Source organism: Acomys minous, assembly GCF_964271855.1.
Source record: "Acomys minous genome assembly, chromosome: 16".
Taxonomy (NCBI): domain Eukaryota; kingdom Metazoa; phylum Chordata; class Mammalia; order Rodentia; family Muridae; genus Acomys; species Acomys minous.
This window is the reverse complement of record NC_140498.1, coordinates 40,163,871-40,188,664: the sequence shown is the minus strand read 5'-3', so window position 1 is coordinate 40,188,664 and position 24,794 is coordinate 40,163,871. Positions and strand designations below refer to the sequence as shown.

At 46.1% G+C, this 24,794-nt stretch overlaps 2 protein-coding genes across 2 annotated transcripts in view; both read left to right on the top strand.

Annotated features, from left to right (window-relative positions):
• IFT140 (intraflagellar transport 140) overlaps positions 1–24,794 on the top strand; it is a 96,030-nt gene that overhangs the window by 19,764 nt on the left and 51,472 nt on the right. Inside the window, exons 8-17 of the mRNA XM_084764180.1 lie at positions 7–113; positions 1,022–1,167; positions 3,825–4,028; positions 4,416–4,488; positions 7,039–7,130; positions 14,674–14,801; positions 15,545–15,662; positions 18,968–19,098; positions 21,140–21,311; positions 22,415–22,546. Of these exons, the coding sequence (XP_084620306.1) occupies positions 7–113; positions 1,022–1,167; positions 3,825–4,028; positions 4,416–4,488; positions 7,039–7,130; positions 14,674–14,801; positions 15,545–15,662; positions 18,968–19,098; positions 21,140–21,311; positions 22,415–22,546 (1,303 nt within the window). The remainder of the gene's footprint in view (positions 1–6; positions 114–1,021; positions 1,168–3,824; positions 4,029–4,415; positions 4,489–7,038; positions 7,131–14,673; positions 14,802–15,544; positions 15,663–18,967; positions 19,099–21,139; positions 21,312–22,414; positions 22,547–24,794) is intronic.
• LOC311586256 (small ribosomal subunit protein uS14-like) lies at positions 12,953–13,276 on the top strand. The gene has a single exon (XM_084762246.1). It carries the CDS (start codon positions 13,004–13,006, stop codon positions 13,172–13,174), a length of 171 nt encoding a protein of 56 aa, XP_084618372.1. The 5' UTR covers positions 12,953–13,003; the 3' UTR covers positions 13,175–13,276.

Here is a 24,794-nt window from a genome sequence, read left to right as displayed (position 1 = left end):
TTCCAGGTTCTGGGACTTAGAACGAGGAGAGAATTACATACTGAGTCCACAGGAGAAGTTTGGCTTTGAAAAGGGAGAAAATATAAACTGTGTTTGTTACTGTAAAGCCAAAGGTACGATTTCTTGGTCTGACATAAAAATGGAAACAGCTGGCCGAGGTGGTGCATGCTAGGATGCAGAGGCAGGCAGATTGCTGTGAGTTCAAGGCCAGCCTGGTCTACAGAGTGAGTCCAGGACAGCCAGGGCTACACAGACAAACCGTGTCTCCGAAAACCAAAAATGAAAGAAAGGAAGGAATAGAAATAACTTTAAGCACTGTGTCAAGAAAAAAAATTTATAGTGAATTTAGAGCCTATTAAAAAATGGAAGCTGGCCTATAATCCCATCACTTGGGAGGCAGAAGCAGACAGATCAATGTGAGTTCAAGGCCAGCGTGATGTACAAAAGCAAGTCCAGGACAGTCAAGGCTACACAGAGAAACCCTGTCTAAAAAAACCAAAACAAAACAAAAGAAACATGGAAGCTTGCTGGGGGTGGTGGCACACACCTTTAATCCCAGCACTCAGAAGGCAGAGGCAGGTAGATCTCTGTGAGTTCAAGGGCAGCCTGGTCTGTATTGTAAATCCCAATACAGTCAGGCCTACACAGAAAACTCTCTCTCAAAAACAAACAAAGAGGAAGAGGAAAGAAAGTTATCAATCAAAGATAAGCAAGTACGATAAAGCTGTCTTATTTCACATAATGCTCAAAAGATTTGTCCAAAAGAGTGACACTGAGGTTACATACTTGTCCTGTTCCTTCCTGTGATGGTATGGGTAGTGTTTGTGCACTGGGAAAAGTGTATGAGTGCATGAGTGTGCAGACACCCAGGACAGATGAACCAGAGTGCCACTGAGCACACAACGCTAGTGGAGCACTGGGTGCAGCCTGAGTAAGGAGGCTGAGTACAGAGAGAGCAGCAGTCACTGCCTCCTCCTAAGCCTTTCTCAACTCAGCTGACATGCTGTGTTTTTACTTGTAGGTCTCCTGGCAGCTGGTACCAGTAAAGGACGAGTAGCCATGTGGAAAAAAGTGCCAAACTCCCCAAGTGGCCGGGCTGTGGAGGGCAAGGACATGTGGGCCCTTCAAACACCTACTGAGCTTGAAGGAAACATCACACAGATAAAGGTACAGTATACAGCTCTGTATCACTTTGGATGCACTCATTGCCTGCTGTACCAAATTGAGAACATAATTAAGTTGGACCCTATTGTCAGTTACTCAATTTAACATCAGAAAAATAACACTAATAAGAAATTATATAGATATATAATCCCAATACTTAGGAACCTGAGGAGTGAGCTGTGGCTAACCTACGTAAAACCCTGTCTTAAGAAAAAAGAAAATAAAGCTGGGCATGGTGGTGCATACCTTTAATCCCAGCACTCGAGAGGCAGAGGCAGGCAGATCACTGTGAGTTCGAGGCCAGCCTGGTCTACAAAGTGAGTCCAGGACAGCCAAGGCTACACAGAGAAACCCTGTCTCGAAAAACCAAAAGAAAAAGAAAAAAAAAATGAGAAAAGAAAATAAAGACTAAATTTTAAATGTCCTTTAATTTTAGTATTGCAGATAAGAGATTGTGGATGTATATTAATATCTGTCAATCTACCTCTGTCTCTGCCTATATATATATATACATATACACATACATATGCATATATACTTATGCATTCATATGTAATATGTTTAAAACTTTACCAAAAAATGGGGGTGGTACCTAGAGAGATGGCTCAGAAGTTAAGAACACTGACTGCTCTTCCAGAGGTCCTGAGTTCAATTCTCAGCAACCACATGGTGGCTGACAACCATCTATAATGTAGCCTGATGCCTTCTTCTGGCCTGCAGATGTACATGCAGACCACTGTATAAATAATAAATAAATCTTAAAAAAAAACAACAACAACAAACTCTACTAAGATCAAGTTAGATGCCCAAGGATTTTTCGTATATTCACAGAGTTTCCCAGTGTTCCCCACAGTATCTTTTCTTTACAAATGATGTTAAAATTTTTTATTTACTCTAAAAAGAAATCCATACCCCTCCTCCTCCCAGCCTTCCACAGCCAATAATTCACTTGGTGACTGTGGGTTTGTCTGCTCTGGACATTTCATAAAAATTGAAGCATATAGCCAGGCATAATGGCGCATATCTTTAATTACAGCACTTAGGAGGCACAAGCAGGTGGACATCTGTGAGTTCCAAGGCAGCTAGGGGCTGTGAAGATAGACCTTGCCTCAAAAAAACAAAATAGATAAATAAGTAAATAAATAAATAAAAGTGCATCCTGTCCAGCCCCTGTGAGTGCTTTCACTGGCCTGCCGCCTTGCTGTCCCAGAAGGTGTCAGCGCACCCTGTCCGTGTGTGAATATCCCATTGTATCAGGAGACCACAGGTCTTCTGTCCATCAGCTGATGGGCATCTGGGTTGTTTCCACTTGGGGCTATTGTGAATAAAGCTGCTGGGAACATGTGCGTACAGGTTTTTGTATAGATGTGTGCTTCATCTCTTGGGAGCACTTGTCTTTAATTTGGCACTCTGTCTGATGGAACAGCGTCATTATGTTAGTGTTAGTATTCCAATAGGGTGCTTATGGTGACGGCCATGGTCACCAGCCTCTGGGAAGTCCAGCACCAACCATCTGATCCTTTCATGGATACTGCTGACTCCTCCTTTTTTTTTTTTTTTTTTTTGCTTTTCGAGACAGGGTTTCTCTGTGTTAGCCTTGGCTGTCCTGATCTTGCTTTGTAGACCACGCTGGCCTTGAACTCACAGCGATCTGCCTGCCTCTGCCTCCCGAGTGCTGGGATTAAAAGTGTGGGCCACTACCACCCAGCTTTTGACATGGTTCTTTTTTTTTTTTTCTAAACAGGGTTTCTCTGTGTAGCATTGGCTGTCTTGGACTAACTTTGTAGACCAGGCTAGCGTCAGACTCACAGCGATCCACCTGCCTCTGCCTCCCGAGTGCTGGGATTAAAGGCGTGCGCCACTACCGCCCGGGTAGACATGGTTCTTAATTTGTTGAAAACTGAACATTTCAGGTAGACCTAAAGCTAATAAACCAACATTATTCACCAGCAGAAGAAAGCTGGGTAATTTAATGATATAAAACTCTCACACATTCACAGAAAGTAATATATATGAACATGTCATAATCAGAATAACAAATTCCTAGCAGATGTCCTGCTGTTAGAGCAGACCCTAGCCAGAACAACTACATGAGTGACTCCCTGCCAATTCACAACCAGTGTCTATCAGCATTTTACCATTTTTATACAAAGTACATATATATATATTTTTTAAGATTTATTTATTCTTAGCCGGGCGTGGTGGCGCACGCCTTTAATCCCAGCACTTGGGAGGCAGAGGCAGGCGGATCGCTGTGAGTTCGTAGCCAGCCTGGTCTACAAAGTGAGTCCAGGACGGCCAAGGCTACACAGAGAAACCCTGTCTCGAGGAAAAAAAAAAGATTTATTTATTCTTGCATTTTATGTATGAGTGTTCTGTCTTCATGCACACCAGAAGATGCAATCAGATCCCGTTTGCAGATGGTTGTAAGCTACCATGTAGTTGCTGGGAACTGAACTCAGGACCTCTGGAAGAGCGGTCAAGTGCTCTTAACCACTGAGCCATCTCTCCAGCCCCCAAAGTACATATCTTACCATTTAAAAAGTTTTTATGTTTTAACAAGAAGTGGCTTATGGACTCGCATAGGGAGCACTTGCATACAGCTGACTGTCTCTTGCTCTGTGATTGATGCACTTGATTCTCCCTTCATGGCACTGAAGTGGGGCTCCAGGAAGAACCTTCTGGCAGTGAGCAGCATCGATTCCGTGTCCATCCTCAGCGAGCAGGCCATGTCGTCGCACTTCCACCAGCAAGTAGCCGCTGTGCAGATCTCCCCAAGCCTAATCAATGTGTCTTTCCTGTCCACGGGCAGCACACACAGCCTGCGCACTGACATGCACATCAGTGGAGTGTTCGCCACCAAGGTGACTACTGAGGATGGGCTGTGGGTGTTAGACAAGGATCCTCAACGTAGACACACACACACACACACACACACACACACAGACACACACACACACCTGCCCACTCGGTCACTAGGGTAACTCAGAACAGCAAGGGGACTTGGTGACAGCTTGAGCCATTCTCATTCCCACCCTGGATTACCATCCTGAGCGTGTATGTATGTCATATTTATAGACAAAATACTGAAAACCCACAGGCATCCATGGGAGACTCGGCGACCTGAAGGCGGGCTGACAGCATGCTGGCACTCAGTGATGAAGGAAAAGGGCACACTTTGGAACATGAAGCAGGTCTGTGGTCTGCACCATACACTTCCTTACCTCTCTTTTGGATACATGTTCGTTTAGGATGCTGTGGCTGTCTGGAATGGAAAACAAGTGGCGATCTTCGAACCTTCAGGATCCACCTTAAGGAACGCAGGTTAGCGTCTCTTCCCACCCCGTGAGGGCTCCCCGCCTCTGCTATTGCCTGGCCTTCTACTGCAGGGCAAGGGCGCTAGCAGGGCGCTAGCAGAACCCTCCTGCCCGCTCTCATCCCTGCGCCTGGATCACTAGCCACAATGCTGCAGCTCCCACATCTGCTGCCAGGCTCCCTGGGTCGCCCCCTGGGAAGTGTTGGGGTATTTGAAAAGTACAGGGAGGCTTTGAGCCAGCAAATCCTCCTGGGCTCCAGAACGCTGCTGCGTGAGCATAAGTAATTTGGTCCCTTCTAGGAAAGAGGGCAGCCAGGCGGTGGTGGCGCATGTCTTCAATCCCAGCACTCGAGAGACAGAGGTGGGCCTCTGCGAGTTGGAGGCCAGCCTGGTCTATAAAGCAAGTCCAGGATAGCCAAGGATATCATAGAGAAACCCTGTCTTGCAAAACCAAAAACTTTAAAATTAAAAAAACTAAAGAAAAACGGCTACTGCATAAGTGTCCTCTGGAAGGCTTCTAAGCCATAGGCGTGAGGCACAGGTGGCTGGCTCTTCACAGATAAGTAGCCAACCTCAGATCTGAGCCCTGCATTTCACTAATTTCTCCAACTTTCTCTAATATTCTCAGTTTAATTTGGCTACCTTTTCCTCCACACACCTGTATGAGTTGCATAGTGCTGCTGTAACAAAACATGTCGGGCTTAAAACTACAGGAATTTAATTCTCTTACGGTTTCAAAGGCCGGAAGTCCAAAATCCAGCAAACAGGTCCATACTCCCTTGAGTCCTCAAGGGGAACACCCATCCTGTGGTTTTTCTAGCTTCTGGCTGCTATACTCCTTGCTTTATGGTCATAGAGCTCCAGTCTTTGGTTCTGTTGTCACACTGACCCTGTCTTCTATCCTCCTCACAGGGACACATAACTGTTTGGGGCCTGCCTAGTCAGCCCAGAATAACCTCCCTTTTGAGACTTTAGCATCTATCGTCATATGTAGTAGTCTTCCCAAACACTGAGATTTGGAGCACAAATCTTCTGGCACTGTCTTAGACCTCTCGAAATACCTATCCTGTGGGATGTGACCCTCCTTACCCCTCAGCTTACCTGTAAAACCTTCTTGACCTCACCATCTGCACCTCTGTGACGTCTTAGCTCTTAGGATCCAGTGTGACCATCATTGGTCATCATCATTGGTCATCATTGGTTATTGTTTCACTCTCTGAACGCTTCTCCACTCACTTTTAATCTCCCTTAATACTTTATGAGTGTGTGGGAGAGTCTCTGTGACCACTACAGCCAGCAGCGTAGCAATCCTCAGGAAGCAAGAAGGTAGTTGAGTTCAAAACAACACAATAGCCAGCTTTAGTTCAAACTTCGCTCGTTTGACCCCAGGTAATTTATTTTCAGCATATTTAAGCACGGCTTGTTTTGTGAAGTTTTTTTTCTGGTTACAATTAACTCAGTCCCTTGTGTACAATAAAGCTTAAGTCATGACTACATTGAAACTCCTTGTAAAGTACATGTGACATTTTCCATAAAGCCGGGTTCTTTAGATTAACCATATGTGACACCTTCATAAAGATATGGTCTATAGATTGGCAAGTTCACAATAAAGGTCTGGGGGAGGATCCAGTGTGTTCTAGGCTACACAGATAGTGCGAGGTCACCAGGCTGTTAACCACATCCTCTCCCAGCATTCTGGGTGGAAAACAGGTTATATCCGTCTCTCCCTTTGAGAAGACAACCCTGTATGTGTAACATTCCTGGTTCGCTTGCTGCTTATCTGTGAGCACAAGAACCTTCTGCCTCCCACAGCATTATTGTCTGAAGTTCTCTGACAGATAGTATTGTCATCCCGCCTGTACTGTACAATAATTCACACACCACCGCTCCTCTTTTTTGAGTCTCAGGAAGCGAGGATGAGCTCCGTTATCTCAGCAGGTGCTAAGATGTCATCTGTTCCCTGTATATTGTCACCTCCATGACTAATGTGCTCTGCAGCACCTTTGGCTGTGGCACAGAGCCTCCAGAGCCCCTCTGATGTGGGCAGGTGCTTAATCAGTTGTGCCATCCTAGATGCTATGCTGCTGGGAACACCTTGAACCAGAAGAAGATGACTAGTGAGCAGGGTGGATGGGTGTATTGGATCCCCCAGATCAGGCCCTGGGCCCTACAAGCCTACAGAGTTCTCCATATTCAGAGCAGATGTTCCATTGTGTTTTCTTTTTTTTTTATTTTTTTATTTTTTGGTTTTTTGAGACAGGGTTTTTTTTTTTCAAGACAGGGTCTCTCCGTGTAGCCTTGGCTGTCCTGGACTCACTTTGTAGACCAGGCTGGCCTCGAACTCACAGTGATCCACCTGCCTCTGCCTCCCGAGTGCTGGGACTAAAGGTGTGCGCCACCATGCATGGCCTGCCCAGCTGTTTTTTAAAATTCTGGAACCTTGTTCTGATTCAGGTAAGATTTCTCCTAGAGTTACTGTGAAGACCAAGTGACTTGGGATTCCACAGAAGGCACTTGTACCATGCTGCTGCTCTTTTGATGCTCATGCTTTATTTCAGGCACGTTCCTGTGTGAAACGTCAGTCTTAGCAATGCATGAGGAAAGCATTTATACAGTGGAGCCAAACCGAATTCAAGTGCGGACCTGGCAGGTAGGCGCACCTGTTGACAGTGAGTGTGATGACAAAGTTAGAGCCAAGTTAACAATGCTGTCTTGTGTTCCCAAGTCCTATTTTCCATTAGATTGCTCACAGGAAAATACAAGTCTTGGGGTAGTCTATCCATCCATGGCTGTGACCTCTGGAATAAGAAGGCAGGGTTAGAACCTTCTTCAGGGAAAAGGTCTGTTTCACTGGACCTTGACCTACAAGACTATGGAATGGGAGGAAGTGCTTGTTGATTGGCTATACATCCTGGAGGCTTTGTGCTGTCTGTCTAGATGATGTTTCTAGATGGCTATTCCCCTACAGATGAGTGAGAGTGAAGCCGAGATGGAGCAGTGCTGGCCTCCAGTGTAGCAGCATCTATGTCAGATATCAACCCTGTCTGTATCCCACTGTAACTTGCTAGAGCCCAGGACCAGCATGATACCAACTTGCTGTGGCTGCTGCAACAAATTTCCACAAACCAATGGCTTAATGGAACAGAATTTTTTTTTTCACACAGTTCTGGAAATCAAATCCTGGATCTAGGTCAGTTGTAGCAAGTTCCTTCAGAAAGCTTTGCCAGGGAGTCTGTTCCTGCCTCTCTCAGTTTCCAGGAGCTGGTTGGTGGTGCTGTCAATCCCTGGTGTCCTTGGCCAGCAGAGATTTCCTTATATTCTGACCTGTTCTTGATGTGGCATCTTTCTATATCTGTGTCTTCTCTTCATGTTGAATGTCTCAGCAGTGAAGAGCGTGTGTGTTCTTACAGAGGGCTGGAATCTGTTCCGAGCACCCGTGTAGTGGCTAACAACCATCCATGTAGCTCCAGTTTTAGGGAAATATGATACTCTCTTCTGCTCTCCAAGAGAGATCCAAGACATGTATGTGGTATGCAGACATACTTGTGATTAAAACGTGCATACACGTAAGTCCTTACACTGGCGTGAATAGTTCAGTGGTGGCCTGTGTGCTTAGCTTGGAGGGGCCTTGGGTGCCATCCAGAGCACAGAAAACAGAATCATTTGTCAGTGAGGCTGGGGGTCTGCACTGTGCAGTATCTCGATCAGGCAGAGCCTGAGGAACATCCCTAGGATGATAAAAGTAAACAAATCCTCAACTTACTTATATCCAAAAAGACTCTTTTACAGTAGGGTTTCAAGAAAAGAAATCTTTTGGGAGGCAACTGTTCAACCCATTATATGAAGCAACGTTCTTTAAAAAAAGAAAAAAAAAGATTTAATTATTATGTATGCAGTGCTTTGCCTGCATGTATACCTGCAGGCCAGAAGAGGGCATGAGATCACATTATAGATGGTTGTGAGCCACCATGTGGTTGCTGGGAATTAACTCAGGACCTCGGGAAGAGTAGTAGTCGGTGCTCTTAACCTCTGAGCCATCTCTACAGTCCATGAAACAACATTCTGTGACTAGACTGAGAGCCAGTTGTAGCCAGTCAGTGTTACTTTGTGAGTTCTTCTTTTTCCTCCTCTTTTTCCCCCTCGTTTCACCCCCTATCAACCTAATTTCTTTCCTTTTGCTTTTTCTTTGAGCACAACTACTAACAAACTACAGCCAACCCCCCTGAATGACCAACAACAACTACACCACCTCTCTGGGCTCTAGCATTTATATACCCTCTAAAAATTTCCCAGAATTCTAAATGTCACAGAATTGCAGAAGCTATCTGCAGCTGGCAAGCCACGCCTCTACTAGAGCATGAGATAAATCATAGTCAGCTGCTGCAAACAATCCAAAACAGCCCCATATCCCTACACCTGGGGTTAAAATGAAAACATTCTTATATTATTTTCTGTGTTTCATTTTTGTTTGTTTGTTTGTTTGGTTTGGTTTTTGAGACAGGGTCTCTCTGTGTAGCCTTGGCTGTCCTGGACTCACTTTGTAGACCAGGCTAGGCTCGAACTCACAGTGATCCGCCTGCCTCTGCCTCCCAAGTGCTGGGATTAAAGGCATGCACCACCACGCCCGGCCCTGGTGTGATGTTTTTAAAGTGTATTCTTCTCTCATGCAACCCACTCAGCTGCAGTCTCCCCTCCTTCTAGTTGTCTTCCACCACCCTCTTCTCCTGGATCCACTTGCTGCTCCGTTTCTCTTCAGTGATTTTTATGTGGAACTTTGAGTTGTTTCTTGGAGCCCAGTGTGCTTCACTGAATTTGCTACATCCAATACCTTTTTTTTTATTAATTTATTCATGTTACATCTCAATGGTTACCCCATCCCTTGTATCCTCCCATTCCTCCCTCCCTCCCATTTCCCTTACTCCCCTCCCCTATGACTGTGACTGAGGGGGACCGCTTCCCCCTGTATATACTCATAGGGTATCAAGTGTCTTCTTGGTAGCCTGCTGTCCTCCGATACCTTTTGTTTTGTTTTGTTTTTTGAGGCAGGGTCTCTCTGTGTAGCCTTGGCTGTCCTGGACTCACTTTGTAGACCAGGCTGGCTACGAACTCATGGCGATCTGCCTGTCTCTGCCTCCTGAGTGCTGGGATTACAGGCGTGCGCCACCACTGCCTGGCTGCCACATCCAATATCTTGTACCTCCCTGCTGTGCATCCAGGCCCCTGGCATAAGGTTGTGACTTCCAGGTATCAGACAGTCAGTAAACAAGACAATAAGTACCTGAGAGAAAACCAAAGCAGAAGGGAAGGAAGAGCCTCTTGTTTGGAGATAAGGGGAGGAGGAAGCACCATGCAACCCTTACACCTCCTGAGAAAAAGGAAATAGTGCTAGTATTCAACTTATGATGTCATGTTTTTGTGGTGACAATTCTGAAATTTTGGTTTCTTTAAGAAATGCAGAAATATGGCCAGGTGTGGTGGCGCATGCCTTTAATCCCAGCACTTGGGAGGCAGAGGCAGGCGGATCACTGTGAGTTCAAGGCCAGCCTGGTCTATAAAGTGGGTCTAGGACAGCCAAGGCTACAACAGAGAAAACCCTGTCTCAAAAACAAAAAACTAAACAAAGAAAGAAACACAGGAATATTGTAAGAATGTGCTTTCATTTTAATCCCAGGTGTAGGGATGTGCGCCTGTTTTGGACTGTCTGCAGTAGCTGACTATGATTTGCCTCATGCTGTAGCAGAGGTGTAGTTTTGCCAGCTGCAGGTAGTTTCTGGGATTCTGTGATATTTGAAATTCTGGGAACTTTTCAGAGGATATATAAATGTTTGAGCCCTGATAGAGGGGTGTGTGTGTGTGTGTGTGTGTGTGTATGTTGGCAAGGGGGTTGTTAGTTGTTTTGGGTGGTTAGTTGTGGTTTATTAGTAGCCATGGTCAAAGAGGAAACAAAAGAAAAGAAATTAAATTCAGAAATTTTCCTAATCCCTCTCTCCACACATCCTTCTTTATCTATCTAGTGTTAGGGGGTGAACCCAGAGGCCAGAGATAAACTGTGGGAAAAAGAAGAAACCACAAACTAGCAAAGCCCAGCTAAAGGCAGGACCTCAATGTGGGGCTAGACTGTTAAGGATGAAAAGTGGGAAATGTGATTTGAAATGTTGTAGAGGAAATGACAGGGGACAAAGGAATGCATTTTTCTTTAAGAGGCCAGCGAAAGTTTTGTTTTGTTTTGTTGTTTTTTAAGACAGGGTTTCTCTGTGTAATCCTGGATGTCCTTGACTCACTTTGTAGACCAGTCTGGCCTGGAACTCACAGCGATCCACCTGCCTCTGCTTCCTGAGTGCTGGGATTAAAGGCGTGTGCCGCCTTCACCCAGTGAGGCTACTGCTGGAAGGTCCCCCATTTTGCTCCCAGAGGGGATTTTTTTTCTTCTTTCTTTTTCTCTTTGTTTATTTTGTTTCAAAACAGTTTGAATGACTGGCTGACTGGGGGTGCAATATTTGGGCCTGAGGGGAAAAAATGACCAGAAATCAGAAAACAAAAGGGGTCACTCTACTCTCTCTATTCTGAAAGGGTTGACCATGCAACCGGAAAGGCTACAGATAGAGGTGGAAGCAGTTGGGAAGAAGGAACACCAGAAAAGAATAACAAAAAGGCTTAGTCCCAGTGACTAGGCGAGAGAGCCAGAGCTTCCTGTAGGAGGAAAGCGGGAAAGAAACTGTGTGTGAGGGCAGCAGGGTCAGAGAAAAGCTGAAGAGATGAGAGGACAGTCTGATGAAACAGCCCATTTTGAGAGAAAGGTTTAATCTCAAACCAGCCACACCACCAGAGTTAGATGAGGCCCCCCCCCCTCCGGGGTTATGAGATCACCGTGAACAATCCCATTAGTCATATAGCATATGCCTGCTAATGGTGTGGAACAAGGCTATGACAAGATATGGCTTCTATCAGAATAACAGATCTACGGTGGCTTTAAGAGGCCATGATTTCTTTCTTTCTTTCTTTCTTTTTTTCTTTTTTTTTTTTCTTTTTTTGATTTTTCGAGACAGGGTTTCTCTTTGTAGCCTTGACTGTCCTGGACTCACTTTGTAGACGAGGCTGGCCTTGAACTCACAGTTATCCACTTGCCTCCGCCTCCTGAGTGCTGGGATTAAAGGCATGCGCCACCACTGCCCAGCCAAGGCCATGATTTCATGTGGGATGCACTCACCTTATGTTAAACAGATTCTAAATAAGTGGGATACTCAAAATTAGCTGCTGACCCAAAAAGTGCTTATTTCGCTGTAAAAGTCTCTGTTTATAATTTCCTTCTACACCCAGGACAATTAATGGCTTAAAACAGAAGGGGAAAATGTAGTAGCAATTTTGGAATTTTGGTTTCTTTAAAAACACAGAAATATAAGAATGTGCTTTCATTTTAATCCTAGGTGTAGGGATATGGGACTGTTTTAGACCCTGCAGCAGCTGACTATGATTTGCCTCATGCTCTAGCAGAGGTATGGTTTTGCCAGCTGCAGAAAGTTTCTGCAACTCTGTGATGTTTGGAACTCTGGGAACTTCTCAGAGGATATATAAATGCTAGAAGAGCAGTGCAGCGGTGGCACACGCCTTTAGCCCCAGCACTCGGGAGGCAGAGACAGGCGGATCGCTTGTGAGTTCAAGGCCAGCCTGGTCTACAAAGCAAGTCCAGGACAGCCAAAGCTACACAGAGAAACCCTGTCTCTGAGCCACCACCGCCTGGCTCAGATACCTCCTTTTCATTTTCCTGCACCATCACCTTTAGCGAGGGTTAAGGAATGGGTCATATATGGTCAGAGCTGAGCCAGAGCCCTGGATGGAATGAAAGGGAGACAGGAGGCTGTGGTGCTGATGTTGATATCAACAGTAATAGGATAGGTTTTGGGTTGCCGCTTCTTGGTTTTGTGTTGGTTTTCATTAGAATATAACTTCTTGAGAAAAACAATGATAGGAGTGTCTCCTGATACCTGCCACAGAGCTCAGAGGAGTCTGAGAGACCCATGGAGGTTCTGAAGGGTGACAAAGCTGTAGAAAAGGAGTCTGCAATCCGGGCTTGGTGGCCCAGGCTTGTAATCCCAGCGCTCAGGAGGCAGAGGCAGGTAGATCTCTGTGAGTTTGAGGCCAGCCTGGTTTACAAAGCAGGTCCAGGACGGCCAGGGCTACACAGAGAAACCTTTCTTGAAAAACCTATGTAAAAGAAGGAGGAAGCCAGGCATGTTGGTGCATGCCTTTAATCCCAGCACTCAGGAGGCAGAGTCAGGTGGATCACTCTGAGTTCAAGGCCAGCCTGGTCTACAAATCGAGTCTAGAACAGCCAAGGTTACACAGAGAGACCCTGTCTAGGGAGAAAAAAAGAAAAGAAAAGAAAAGGAGTCTGCAGAGCCCGCAGTAACACTGAACAGCTAAAGAAAAGGGGCGAGGGGAGGGGCGGAGTGCAAGTCTTAATGGAACAATGCTTTTAAAAAGTGAACTAGGGCCCTTTTTCCTCTTTGGCTGTCTGAAGGCAAGATGGGTCACCAGCAGCTCTACTGGAGTCACCCACGGAAGTTCGGCCAGGGTTCTTGCTCCTGCCGAGTTTGCTCTAACTGCCACGGTCTGATCTGGAAATACAGGCTCAACATGTGCTGTCAGTGTTTCTGTCAGTACTCGAAGGACATAGGCTTCATTAAGTTGGACTGAGCGACCTTGGGTGGATTATTCAAGACTGTCTGCCCAGTGAAACTGATCATGCTAGCCTTTGTACATAAAGAATAAAAAAGTGAAGACCTTAAAAAAAAAAAACAGTGAACTAGGGACTGGAGAGATGGCTCAGCGGTTAAGAGCACTGACTGCTCTTCCAGAGGTCCTGAATTCAATTCCCAGCAACCACATGGTGGCTCACAATCATCTAGAATGTGATCTGATGCATACTGTATACATAATAAATAAATCTTAAAAAAAAAAAAAAGTTATGATAAGGACACTGAGCCAGGCACAGTAGCACTTGTCTTTAATCCCAGCACTCGGGAGGCAAAGGCAGGCAGATCGCTGAGTTCGAGGCCAGCCTAGTCTACAAAGTGAGTCCAGGACAGCCAAGGCTACACAGAGAAACCCTAACTCCAAAGACAAACAAAAAGGAAGCTGAAGTATGCGCTACACAATTGATGGCTTCTGGCAGGGGTGCAGGTGGGAAGGACACAGTTCTCTTTAAGGGGATGGCCCCTGGGAGCCTGACCATGCTTCAGTGACAACAGAAACTGGACTTGAGCTTTTAGGTGGTTTTTTTGGTTGTTTTTTGTTTCGTTTTGGTTTTTTGGTTGTTTTTGGTTGGTTGGTTTTTTTAGCCCGGGTTTCTCTGTGTAACAGCCCTGGCTGTCCTGGACTCGCTTTGTAGACCAGGCTGGCCTCAACCTCAGAGATCTGCCTGCCTCTGCCTCCCGAGTGCTGGGATTAAAGGCGTGCACCACCATGCTTGCCAGACTTGGGTTGTTTGTTTGTTTGTTTGTTGACAAGGATTCTCTATGTAGCTGCAGCCATTGTGGACCAGATTGTAACCAGTGATTGCTGCTTTATGGGTTCTTCTCTTCTCCACCCACTTCTTCCCTTTCTACTCACTAACACTAGATAAGAGAGGAAAGGGGATAGAGGAGAAATGAATAAAGTCAGAGGCTGGAAAGGGTGTGGCGTTACTGTTAGGCTACTTCCTGCTGACCAGGGCATGGAGTTCCTCTAGACAAGTGTGATCTTTGCTTTCAAGATATCTAATTTCTTCTTGTTTCTTCTTTATGCATGACTACTTAACAAACCAACAGCAACCAACAAGCCCCCACACCTCTCAGGGCCCTAGCATATGTACACCCTCTGAAAAAAGTCTCCAGAATTCCAAATGCCACACAATCCCAGAAACTAACTATCTGCAGCTGGCACGAGGCAAGTCACAGTCAGCTGTGGTGAAGCAGCCACATGTCCCCACACCCGGCATTTGTGTTTCCAAAATTCTAAAATTCTCACTACACCAGCTGGCCTTGAACTCACAGAGATCCGCCAGCCTCTACCTCTCAAGTGCTGGGATTAAGTGCGTTGCTAGCCCTTAGTAAGCACTTACTGGATGAGTGAATGGAGGACATGGGATGAATGTTGGTCAGGAGAGAAATGGGACACCATAGAATTATGATGCTAATTTGTTCTTCTTTCCCCAGGGAACTGTCAAACAACTTCTGCTGTTCTCTGAGACCGAGGGGAACCCCTGCTTCCTAGATGTCTGTGGGACCTTCCTTGTTGCAGGGACAGATTTAGCTCACTTTAAAAGTTTTGATCTTTCTAGAAGGTACAGTTTTCTTTTTCTTTTTACATTTTAAAATGATTTATATAATTTTATTTTATGTGCATTGGTGTGAGGGTGTCAGAACTCTTGGAATTAGAGTTACAGACAGTTGTGAGCTGCCATGTGGGTGCTGGGAATTGAACTCTGCTCCTTTGGAAGAGCAGGCAGTGCTCTTAACCACTGAGCCATCTCTCCAGCCCGAAGGTACAGTTTTCATCCAAACAGAAATATTAGATGATTTTTTTTTTAATTATGAGACAATTTAGTAGAAAAGAAATTGCTGGCTGGATTGATGGCTCAGGTTAAGAGCACTGTCTGCTCTTCCTGGGGTCCTGAGTTCAATTCCCAGCAACCACATGGTGGCTTACAAACATCTAGAATGAGATCTGGTGCCCTCTTCTGGTATGCAGGTGTATGTGGAGGCAGAACACTGTATATGTAATAAATAAATAAATAATAATTAAAAAAAAAAAGAAAGAAATTGGCACAGTGTCAGAAGTCTTAGGTTCTTATCTCATGTGACATATTTCCCCTAATTTGGAAGAGATCTTTTTATTGGTCCTAAAACTTAACCTCTTCCCCCTGTACTAGGGGGTTAAGCACATAAGGCAAGGAGTCATGATCTGAACAGAGTGGCTTGTAGGCCAAAGGCTCAGCAATCAGAGAAAGTAGTTTCTGTGCACTGCAGAAAGGCACTGGAAGAGCCTGCTGTTGAGGCCATTCTCTCTCCTCTTGTCCTCACACAGGGAAGCAAAAGTGCACTGCAGCTGCAAGAACCTGGCCCAGCTGGTCCCTGACATGGGGAGCATCACTTCCCTGAGATGCAATGCCAACGGGAACAAGATCAGCATCCTCCTTAGCAAGGTAAGGCCCTCAGCCCTGATGGCCTTCTGGTCCATGTGAAGGATTTTTGGAGAGGGCAGTGCCTTTGGCCCCTGACAGACCCGTAGCTGAGAGCTCTGGCTGGGCATGCTCTCCTCGGTAGGCCTTCTGGGTCCTCATGTCTAGCCTGCTTTCCAGTCCCTCCTTGCTTTATCTCCTTCCTCAATTTCCCACCTTCCATTGGTTCTCTCCTGCCTGCTTCCATCTTGACACACACTGTTCTTTTTTGACAGGGGAGCAGTTGTTGTTTTGAGGCAGGGTTATCTTGCCTGTCCTGAAACTTACTCTATAGAGCATGTTGGCCTCAAACTCAGAGATCTCCCTGCCTCTGCCACCTGAGTGCTGGGATTGAATGTGTGCAGCACCACTCCTGGTCTGTACTCTCCGTTCTTACATGCTTACCTTCACACACTTTCCATCTTTTCCTGCTTTTCTTTGTTTTTGTAACAAATAGTGATTTCTTCAAAGAACTCTTTCTCCTTTTCTTCATCACCCAGACAAACTCTTTGCTACAAGAAGAGGTGACAATTTCTTCTACCACTATTAAGCCTACAGTTTCTTCTTTTGTCTAAAGTTTTGGCATATTTAATCTCACTTCTTTGTTTGTTTTTGTTTTGTTTGGTTTTTTTTCCAGACAGGGTTTCTCTGTGTAGGCTTGGCTGTCCTGCACTCACTTTGTATACCAGGCTGGCCTCAAACTCACAGAGATCCACCTGCCTCTGCCTCCCAAGTGCTGGGACTTTTATCTCACTTTTTTTTGTTGTTGTTTTTGTTTTGTTTTTCGAGACAGGGTTTCTCTGTGTAGCCTTGACTGTCCTGGACTCACTTTGTATACCAGGCTGGCCTCAAACTCACAGAGATCCACCTGCCTCTGCCTCCCAAGTGCTGGGACTTTTATCTCACTTTTTTTGTTGTTTTTTTTTGTTTTGTTTTTCGAGACAGGGTTTCTCTGTGTAGCCTTGACTGTCCTGGACTCGCTTTATAGACCAGGCTGGCCTCAAACTCACAGAGATCCACCAGCCTCTGCCTCCCGAGTGCTGGGATTAAAGGCGTGCGCCACCACGCCCAGCCTTATCTCACTTTTTTAAAGGACTCACATTCCATTTGTAGCTCTAGTGCCTGCTAGGATAAAGTTTCCTTCTGGATATGAGCCCCTCATCATTGCTTTGTGGGCTCAAGTAGCCCAGGGCTGCCTGTCAGATTGTACCCATTGGTGGAAGCTCTGAGGAAGACCCTGAATTATCCAGGATATTAATGCTGATGTCACCATGGAGGAGGCGAGGAGTCAGGGGTGGAGCCCAGCTCGTCCCTGCCCTCAGCCCTTTTGTAGCGATGTGTACTTGATGTTCTTTCTCTACAAGTACTCAAAAGAAGGAAGTGAGGGTTGATAAGATGACCGTGAGAACATCATTATCAGTTGTGTTTTGCGTGTCCCACTGACCCAATCTTAAACTGGAGGATTTAACAGCAGCCCAACTAGTGCGGAGCTCAGAACCCTGATGGGAAAGGCAGCTTGGCTGGAGCAAGGGGAGAAAGACGGGGAGAGCCTCTCAGTGGTGTTAAAGTAATCCAAAAGGAACTGTGGACACAGAGTGGCACAGTGTGAGGCAGGCAGCTCATGACACCCACAGAGAGGCCTCTGGGTCTGGGTACATTTGGGACTGTGAGAAAAGAGCATCTCTGGCCCTCAGAAATCCTTGTATGTAGAGGCAGGAGAGATGATTCAAAGGTTAAGGGCATTTGTTGCTCTTGCAGATGGCCCGGGTTCTGTTCCAGCACCTACCTAGTGATTCACAATTATCCTTAACTCAAATTCCAGGGCATTTGGCAGTCTCCTCTGACTAGTGGTCTCCAGGCCCACAGTGTGCTCTACATGCATACATACAGGCAAAATACTCATGCACATAGAATCAAGTAATCTTTTTTTCAAAGGTTTATTTTTGTTTGTTTTTTAGAAATCTTTATGTGTATGTCTGAGGTAAAGGCAGCCAGAATCCCCAGGGCAGCTCTGCAGCTTCTGAGCCTAGAAAACCTAAAGCAGCTAAGCCTGAGCCCCAGGCAGATGGCTCATAAAGAACCCACAGCTGGGCCTGTTGTCGCTGCCCATGCTGCCATTGGGGCCGTGGGCCCTGTGTCCCCACCTCCTTCCTCCACTGCAAAGCACCACTTGAGCAGTTACAGGCCCAAGGTGCCCTTGGGGATGCTGACATTCCTTCATTGTAAAATAGGGTTTCTCAAACGTCGAGATGAGTGTCAAACAACACAAAATTAACCATTTAAAGCGGGCGATTCAGTGGGACTTGACACAATTGCAGTATATATATATCCCCTCCGGCGGGTTCTGAGCATCTTCATCCTAAAGAAATGCCATGCCCACCGGCGGCCAGGCACATCCCCCTCCTTAGCTCCTGTCACCACAGCCTGCCCACCACCTCTGGATTGTCTTGTTCCAGACATTTCATAAGCTGTGTGGCCTTTTGATTCTGGCGTCTCTCGCCTGTGTAACACTCTGGGGCTGATCCATGTTGTAGCTTGTCGGTGCTTCGTTCTCTCTGCCTGAGCTGTTTTGATAGACTGCGTTTTCTCCATTGATCTATTGATGGCCGCCTAGTGACTGTCCACATCCTGCCCTTGTGAATGGTGCTGTGACCGTAGAACGAACCGCAACCTTGGCGGCTCCTCATAGCTGTGAGCAGCAGGCGGCACAGCAGGGGCGGCCAGGCTTCCTGTGGCCCTGATCCGGGCCTTTGCTACTAACACTGCTCACCACTTCATGTGTCGGCTGCCAATGGAAAGGGTCGTCACCCTCACCTCTGTGGAGTTTATGTCCTTTGTATGACGCCTTTTGCCTTATATCCAGATTCCTTTTGAGTCCCTCGGTTAAGCTACCTCAACTAAGAACATTTCTCCAGGCTGAGCATAGTGGCATATGCCTTAAACCCCGGCACTTGGGGCAGAGGTGAGCAGATCTCTGTGAGTTCAAGGCCAACCAGGTCCAGGTCATCCCAGGCTACATAGTGAGACCCTATTCTTATTTTCTTTTTTTAAATCTCCAGTCAAAACAGAGCAGCTCACAGTATTTTACACTTTGTTCTGAGTTTTCTGAAATTACAAAGTAGTAACTAAAAAACTATCTCAGTGGTCTTAGTAATAAACAATTAAGCTATTATTCTATGGTGTGCCAATTCCTGGAAGTCAAGGTGGCTGGTGACATGCAGTGTCAGCCCATGGGCACAGTCCCTAGAGTGCTTGCCACTCCCTGCGCCATTATGTCTTCTCTTTCCTAGGCTGACAACAGCCCTGATTCCAAAGTCTACATCTATGATGTTGAAATGGACACAGTGACTGTCTTCAACTTCAAGACTGGACAGATTGGACAGATACAGACCCTGCCCTTCAATGAGCCGACAACTAAGGAGTAAGTTCATAGTTGAGAGGATTTTATTGAAAATGATATTTGCCTACTTTCTACTTACTAAGTAGAACTCCTGGAGTTTTGAACTCCAGAACCTCACAGAAGTTACTAGTAGTAAAACCAAATAGTACGCCAGCCATGCAAGCAGCTGAAGTAGATTTAAGGCCTTAGTATTGACACCAGGGTTGAGATTGTGGAACCTTAGTAGAAACTCAAACTTTGGAGGGGCTTTCCCCAACAGTTCTGCAAGTGCCCCCAAGCAGAGTGGCCTCAGACCGACTGACAGCTTTGACAGGAAGGAGATGCTTGTCTTTGTAGAAAATATGTTTCTAGAGAAAACATGAAATACGTGTCTTTCTTTGTGGGATCGGGGGAGGAGTGTGTTGATGTAACATATACATGTAGATTCTGCTTCAGAAAACATGTTCTTGGGGCTTCAAGCGCTTACGAACCTTGCTTCCGTCTGTATTTAATTCTTCAGGACTTGAGTCATGAAAACAGTTTTGAAAGGGTGTTAGGTGTGTCTGCAGTGAAGTACCTGCACAGCAAAGAGCACAGCCCAGAACCTTCCATGTTGCTGTGGAGATGTCCAGAGAGCAGAGGAACTGGCACCCACAGAGCTGCATTTTTCAGTCACCGTTTTTCATATTGTTCTGCTATTGTTGCTAGTTTTTGTTGTTTGATCAATTGTGAATCTGAGGGTGGAGCCCGGAACCTGGTGTGTGCTAAGCAAGCACCTTACCGCTGAGAGACCCAGATCCTCCTACACAGTCCTCTCCCTGAGTCCTGCCTGCCTCTTTAGACCCTTCTCAGGGCCTCCTTTAATCTCATTGGTCCACTTTCCATTTCTGCTGATGCCTTATTTCCACAGCTCCTTCGCCTCTTTCCACCTACGTGTGCCACTGGTCCCCTGCTTCAGCATATGGGTGCGTGGACTTCTCCCCTCAGGCTCACACAGTTCCAGGCTGTGATTCCAAACCAGATTACTGGGCTCTCTGCGACCGGTGTAAATCCTTACTGCCAGTTCCCCTCATTATCTCCCGAAATGTCTCCTAATACTTGATTTCGCTCCATTCTGCCCGATTTCCATGGCTTCTTTTTCAAGACTGGGAAACCTCCTTTCTGCCTGTTCTGAGTCTCTTGCCAGGCTAGTCTCTCAGGCCAGACTCCTCATGGCCCAAAGGACACAACCTGAGTCTGGCATTTTATAGGTCCTTGGCATGTGTTCCCTCCTAAATATTGTCACATCAGTTCTGTACCACTAGTGCTGGTGCTGGTGCTGGTGGCATCTGTGAGGAGCCACCAACGGTCATTGAACCCAGCAGTGCCATCCTCTGCCAAGTTTACTGTGCTCCTCTGGGGTGGTATATAAAAATGACTATACCTTATAATTCTGCTTTTTTGTGTGGGATGCATCTCTCAAATAGCTGAGACTAATGACATCTCATTCATCTCCTGTCGAGGTCTCCATTCTTTGCCACCTAGCTCACTGAGCTCCCTATAGAACTTCTTCAAGTTTTGGGGGCCCATCAATCATGGTATCTTTTTTTTTTAAGATGTATACAGTGTTCTGCCTGCATGTACACCTTCAGGGGACACCAGATCTCATTACAGATGGTTGTGAGCCACCACGTGGTTGCTAGGAATTGAACTCTGGACCTTTGGAAGCGCAGACAGCGCTCTTAACCTCTGAGTCCCAAATCATGGTATCTTATAGATGAGGCAAGAGTAAAATTAGACATTGTCACATGGATTCATTTCTGGATACCGCCTAGGAAATTTGAGGGCCGCTGCATGACTACAAGATCCAAGCATCATCTCCCTTAAGCCAGACTTCTTGGACCCTTTCTCCCAGCTTCTCAAAGTCCGACAGAATGTGTTCTGATAAGATGTATATCGGCAAGTGTCCCCGAGGTGCTGCAGAAGCCATGCACTCCCCAAGTGTCACCTGCCTGCACTGACTGAGCTGACTCTGAGTGGATGTGGACAGCAGTAAAGGAAATGTTCTTCTCAGAGCAGGGGTGGGCCTTTGCTTCTGTTTTAGGACCCACGTCTTTATGCACGAGAGACTGGCAAATTATGTTCCTGTGAACCATTTCTGGGACCAGAGTGAGCCCAGGCTCTTCGTGTGTGAGGCCTTGCAGGAAGAAGCACCTGGAGCCCAGCCACAGGCTCTGGACAAGCAGCCCCACGTGGAGGAAGGCACATGCCACAAGGTACCAATAGCTATGTTACATGTTTAGACATATGTGGTCACCATTTACCACATAGTGTCATCACGGCATAGCTTACGGGAGAGTGACTAGGGAAATTCACTCAGGAATAAGTATTACCATGTCATTAAGATCATTCCCGCAAGCCAAGAGTAGCCACCTTTTTGTCCCATCTAATCCCAAATATTGATTTCTTGTTTGTTTGTTTTGGGGTTTATTCGGGTTTTTGAGACAAGGTTTCTTTGTGTAGTCCTGCATGTCCTGGACTCACTTTGTAGACCAGGCTGGCCTCGAAGAGCCACCTGCCTCTGCCTTCCGAGTGCTGGGATTAAAGGCATGCGCCACCACTGTCTGGCTTTGTTTGTTTTGTTTTGTTGAAAGATTTATTTACTATTATGTATACAGTCTGCTTGTACCCCTGCAGGCCAGGAGAGGGCATCAGATTACATTACAGATGGTTGTGAGCCACCATGTGGTTGCTGGGAATTGAACTCAAGACCTCTGGGAACAACAGTCAGTGCTCTTAACTGCAGAGCCATCTCTCCAGCCCTGTTTTTGAGGCAGCATCTCACTATGTTTTCTGGCTGTCCTGCAACTCATTATGTAGACCAGGATAGCCTCAAAGATTCACTTGCCTCTGCCTCCTAGGTGTGTTGGGTTTAACCTGGCTCACTGCTGATTTTTGAGTCAGAACAAAAGAATCCAAAGGGAAAGCCGGAGGCAGGCAGATTGCTATGAGCTCGAGCCAGCCTGGTCTACAAAGTGAGTCCAGGACAGCCAAGGCTACACAGAGAAACCCTGTCTTGAAAAACCGAAGAAAAAAAAAAAGAACCCAAAGGGAGAGTTTAAAGTACACAAACACTCTTGAGGTTCCCTCATGAACTCAGGTAGGTTCGGATGGTTAGTTGCTATGGGGTCTGTTGGTCACAGGCAGGTGGGGTACAGCCATCTGGAAGATGTTGTTATTCTTGAAAGAGGCAGATAAGGAGCTTGGGAAGCTTTGGCAGCGTTGGCACTGTGACCATACACCCTGAAAAGGAACTGAGAAGAAAATAGAAAAGTCCACGGCTGCATTTCAAACATGGACATTGTCTTGTGTCTTCCAGGAAGATGTTCTGATTCTGTCATTCTTCGCTTGTGAAGAGCACAGCTTCTTGCTCCATGATTGCTTCCCCCAGCCTTCAACCTTCCAGAACCTTCTGGGAATGGAAGTGCCTCATTATTACTTCACAAAAAAGGTGGGAATCCCTGGTTCCTGCACAGTTGTTCTGTTGTCTCTCCCTTACCTAGGTGGATTCTTTCATGTGTCTCTAGCACACTTGAGATATGAATTAGCCTTTCCTTTTAAGGCACAACTTTAAAAGCTTTCCTTTTAAAGGCACAACTTTATTTTTATTTATTTATTTTTAAATTTTATTTATTACATATACAGTATTCTGACTGCTTGTACTCCTGCACGACAGAAGGGGGCACCAGATCTCATTATAGGTAGTTGTGAACCACCATGTGGTTGCTGGGAATTGAACTCAGGACCTCTGGAAGAGCAGACAGTGCCCTTAACCTCTGAGCCATCTCTCTAGGCCCCTAAAGGCACAACTTTCAACCTTTGTCATTTCCTTTTATTCTAGCTGGATTTTTTTTTTTTTTTTAGAATAAATATTCCTATATTCTTCTTTAGGAATTACAACTGACACAGATCTCCCAGCTGCTAGCCCAGAGGTAACTACTATGCTGCAGCAGATGTCACTACTCAGGAGGTTTCTGTACCTAGATAGAAATGAGGCACATGCATGGTCCTTTATAAGGTTTTGAAAGAGTGGGGTTAACAAACACTAGTGGACATCCTCGCCCGTTCATCTTACATGCCTGAGAATTTGGGCTGTGGTTATTGTTTGTTTGTTCGTTTGTTTTTCAAGACAGGTTTTCTCTGTGTAGTGTCCCTAGTGCACCACTGTACCCAGCTTGGGCTGTGGTTATAAAATGACACATTGACAAAGAACCTGAGTCCAGGCAATCTCAATGGTACATTGGTATTTTTACCAACTGCTACTTTTTTCTTTTTTTTTTTTTTTGGTTTTTTGAGACAGGGTTTCTCTGTGTAGCCTTGGCTGTCCTGGACTCGCTTTGTAGACCAGGCTGGCCTCGAACTCACATCGATCTGCCTGCCTCTACCTCCGAGTGCTGGGATTAAAGGCGTGCGTCACCACGCCCAGCTCCAACTGCTACTTCTTAAACTTTGGACTCCAGTGTCACCTCAGAGACAGTGGCTGCTGCTTCTTTCTTTTTCTTGCTTTCTTTTCTCTTTCAGTTCTGGGGGTTAAACTCGAGCCTTCACAAGTGCTAGGCAGGTGCTCTGTCTACCATACTGAGCTGCACCCGACAACCATACCCGAGGGACATTTCCAGCACGGGAGCCGGTGCCTGTGGGATTGAAGCCGGGCTGCTGGGGCTGGAGCTGTCAGTGAGCTCCGTAGTGTTCTGCAGCAGCTGTAATGGCTTTGATCCCCTGGGCTGATGAAATAGGTCTCTTGCTGGAGCTACACCTTCCAGAAAAATGTAGACATACTCCTTGTCACTTCCCTTGCATTGTCATGCCAGAAAGAAGGGGAGGGGGGTCTATGGTGTCGGCTTTTACCTTTGACCTAAGTGTTTCTTGGGTCCCCGCATTGTGATGTAAAGTCAGTCTTTAAAATGAGCTCTGTGCTGTTCTTATTGTCTGAAACTAACTTCTCTACCTTTTAAAAAATTGCTTTTAATTATATGTATATGAGATCGCATGGTATGCTTGACTGCAGTTGCGAGTGGAGGCCGGAGGCAACACAGGCGGTTGTGCCCACTACCCCCAGCCCCTCGTGATGGGACCTGCACTGTGGTTCTCTGCAAGAGCAGTGCATGCTAGGAACTGCTGAGCCTTTCTCTGACCACTCCGTCTCTCTTGCCCCCCTTTTCTTTCTTTCTTGCAAGGTTTTACCTATATAGCTTAGGGTGGCCTTGAACTCACATCTGTCCTTCTGCCTTAGTGTCTTGAGTGCTGATATTTTTACCATGCCCGACTTAGCCTTCGGTTACTTTTGTAACCAAAAGTGAGTAGGAGGATAGGCCACAGGGGGACAGGGCCGAGGAAAAGCTGGTGTCTATGCAGTCCCTTCCACAGAGCCATATAAGCTAATGAAGACATACCGTGTGGAGCATGCAAGCCCCACTCTGCTCCTCCCAGAGCTGTGATCTGCTTTAAAAGGAACTGGCATAGAGAGTAGTGCAGATGTGTTGTTACTGCCCCCTGATTTGTGACCAGTTAGTGATCAGCCTTATGGGGCCTCTAGTTTTAACATCTGCAAACATGCGTATATAATGATGCACATGTTTTTAAAAAATAAAAATGTATCCAAGACATTTGGCTCCAGTTTTCCAAGTTACCATATTCAGCAGTATCGCACAGCCACTAGATGTTGGTTTAAGAGCAGTTTGTGCCAGGCGTGGTGGCAC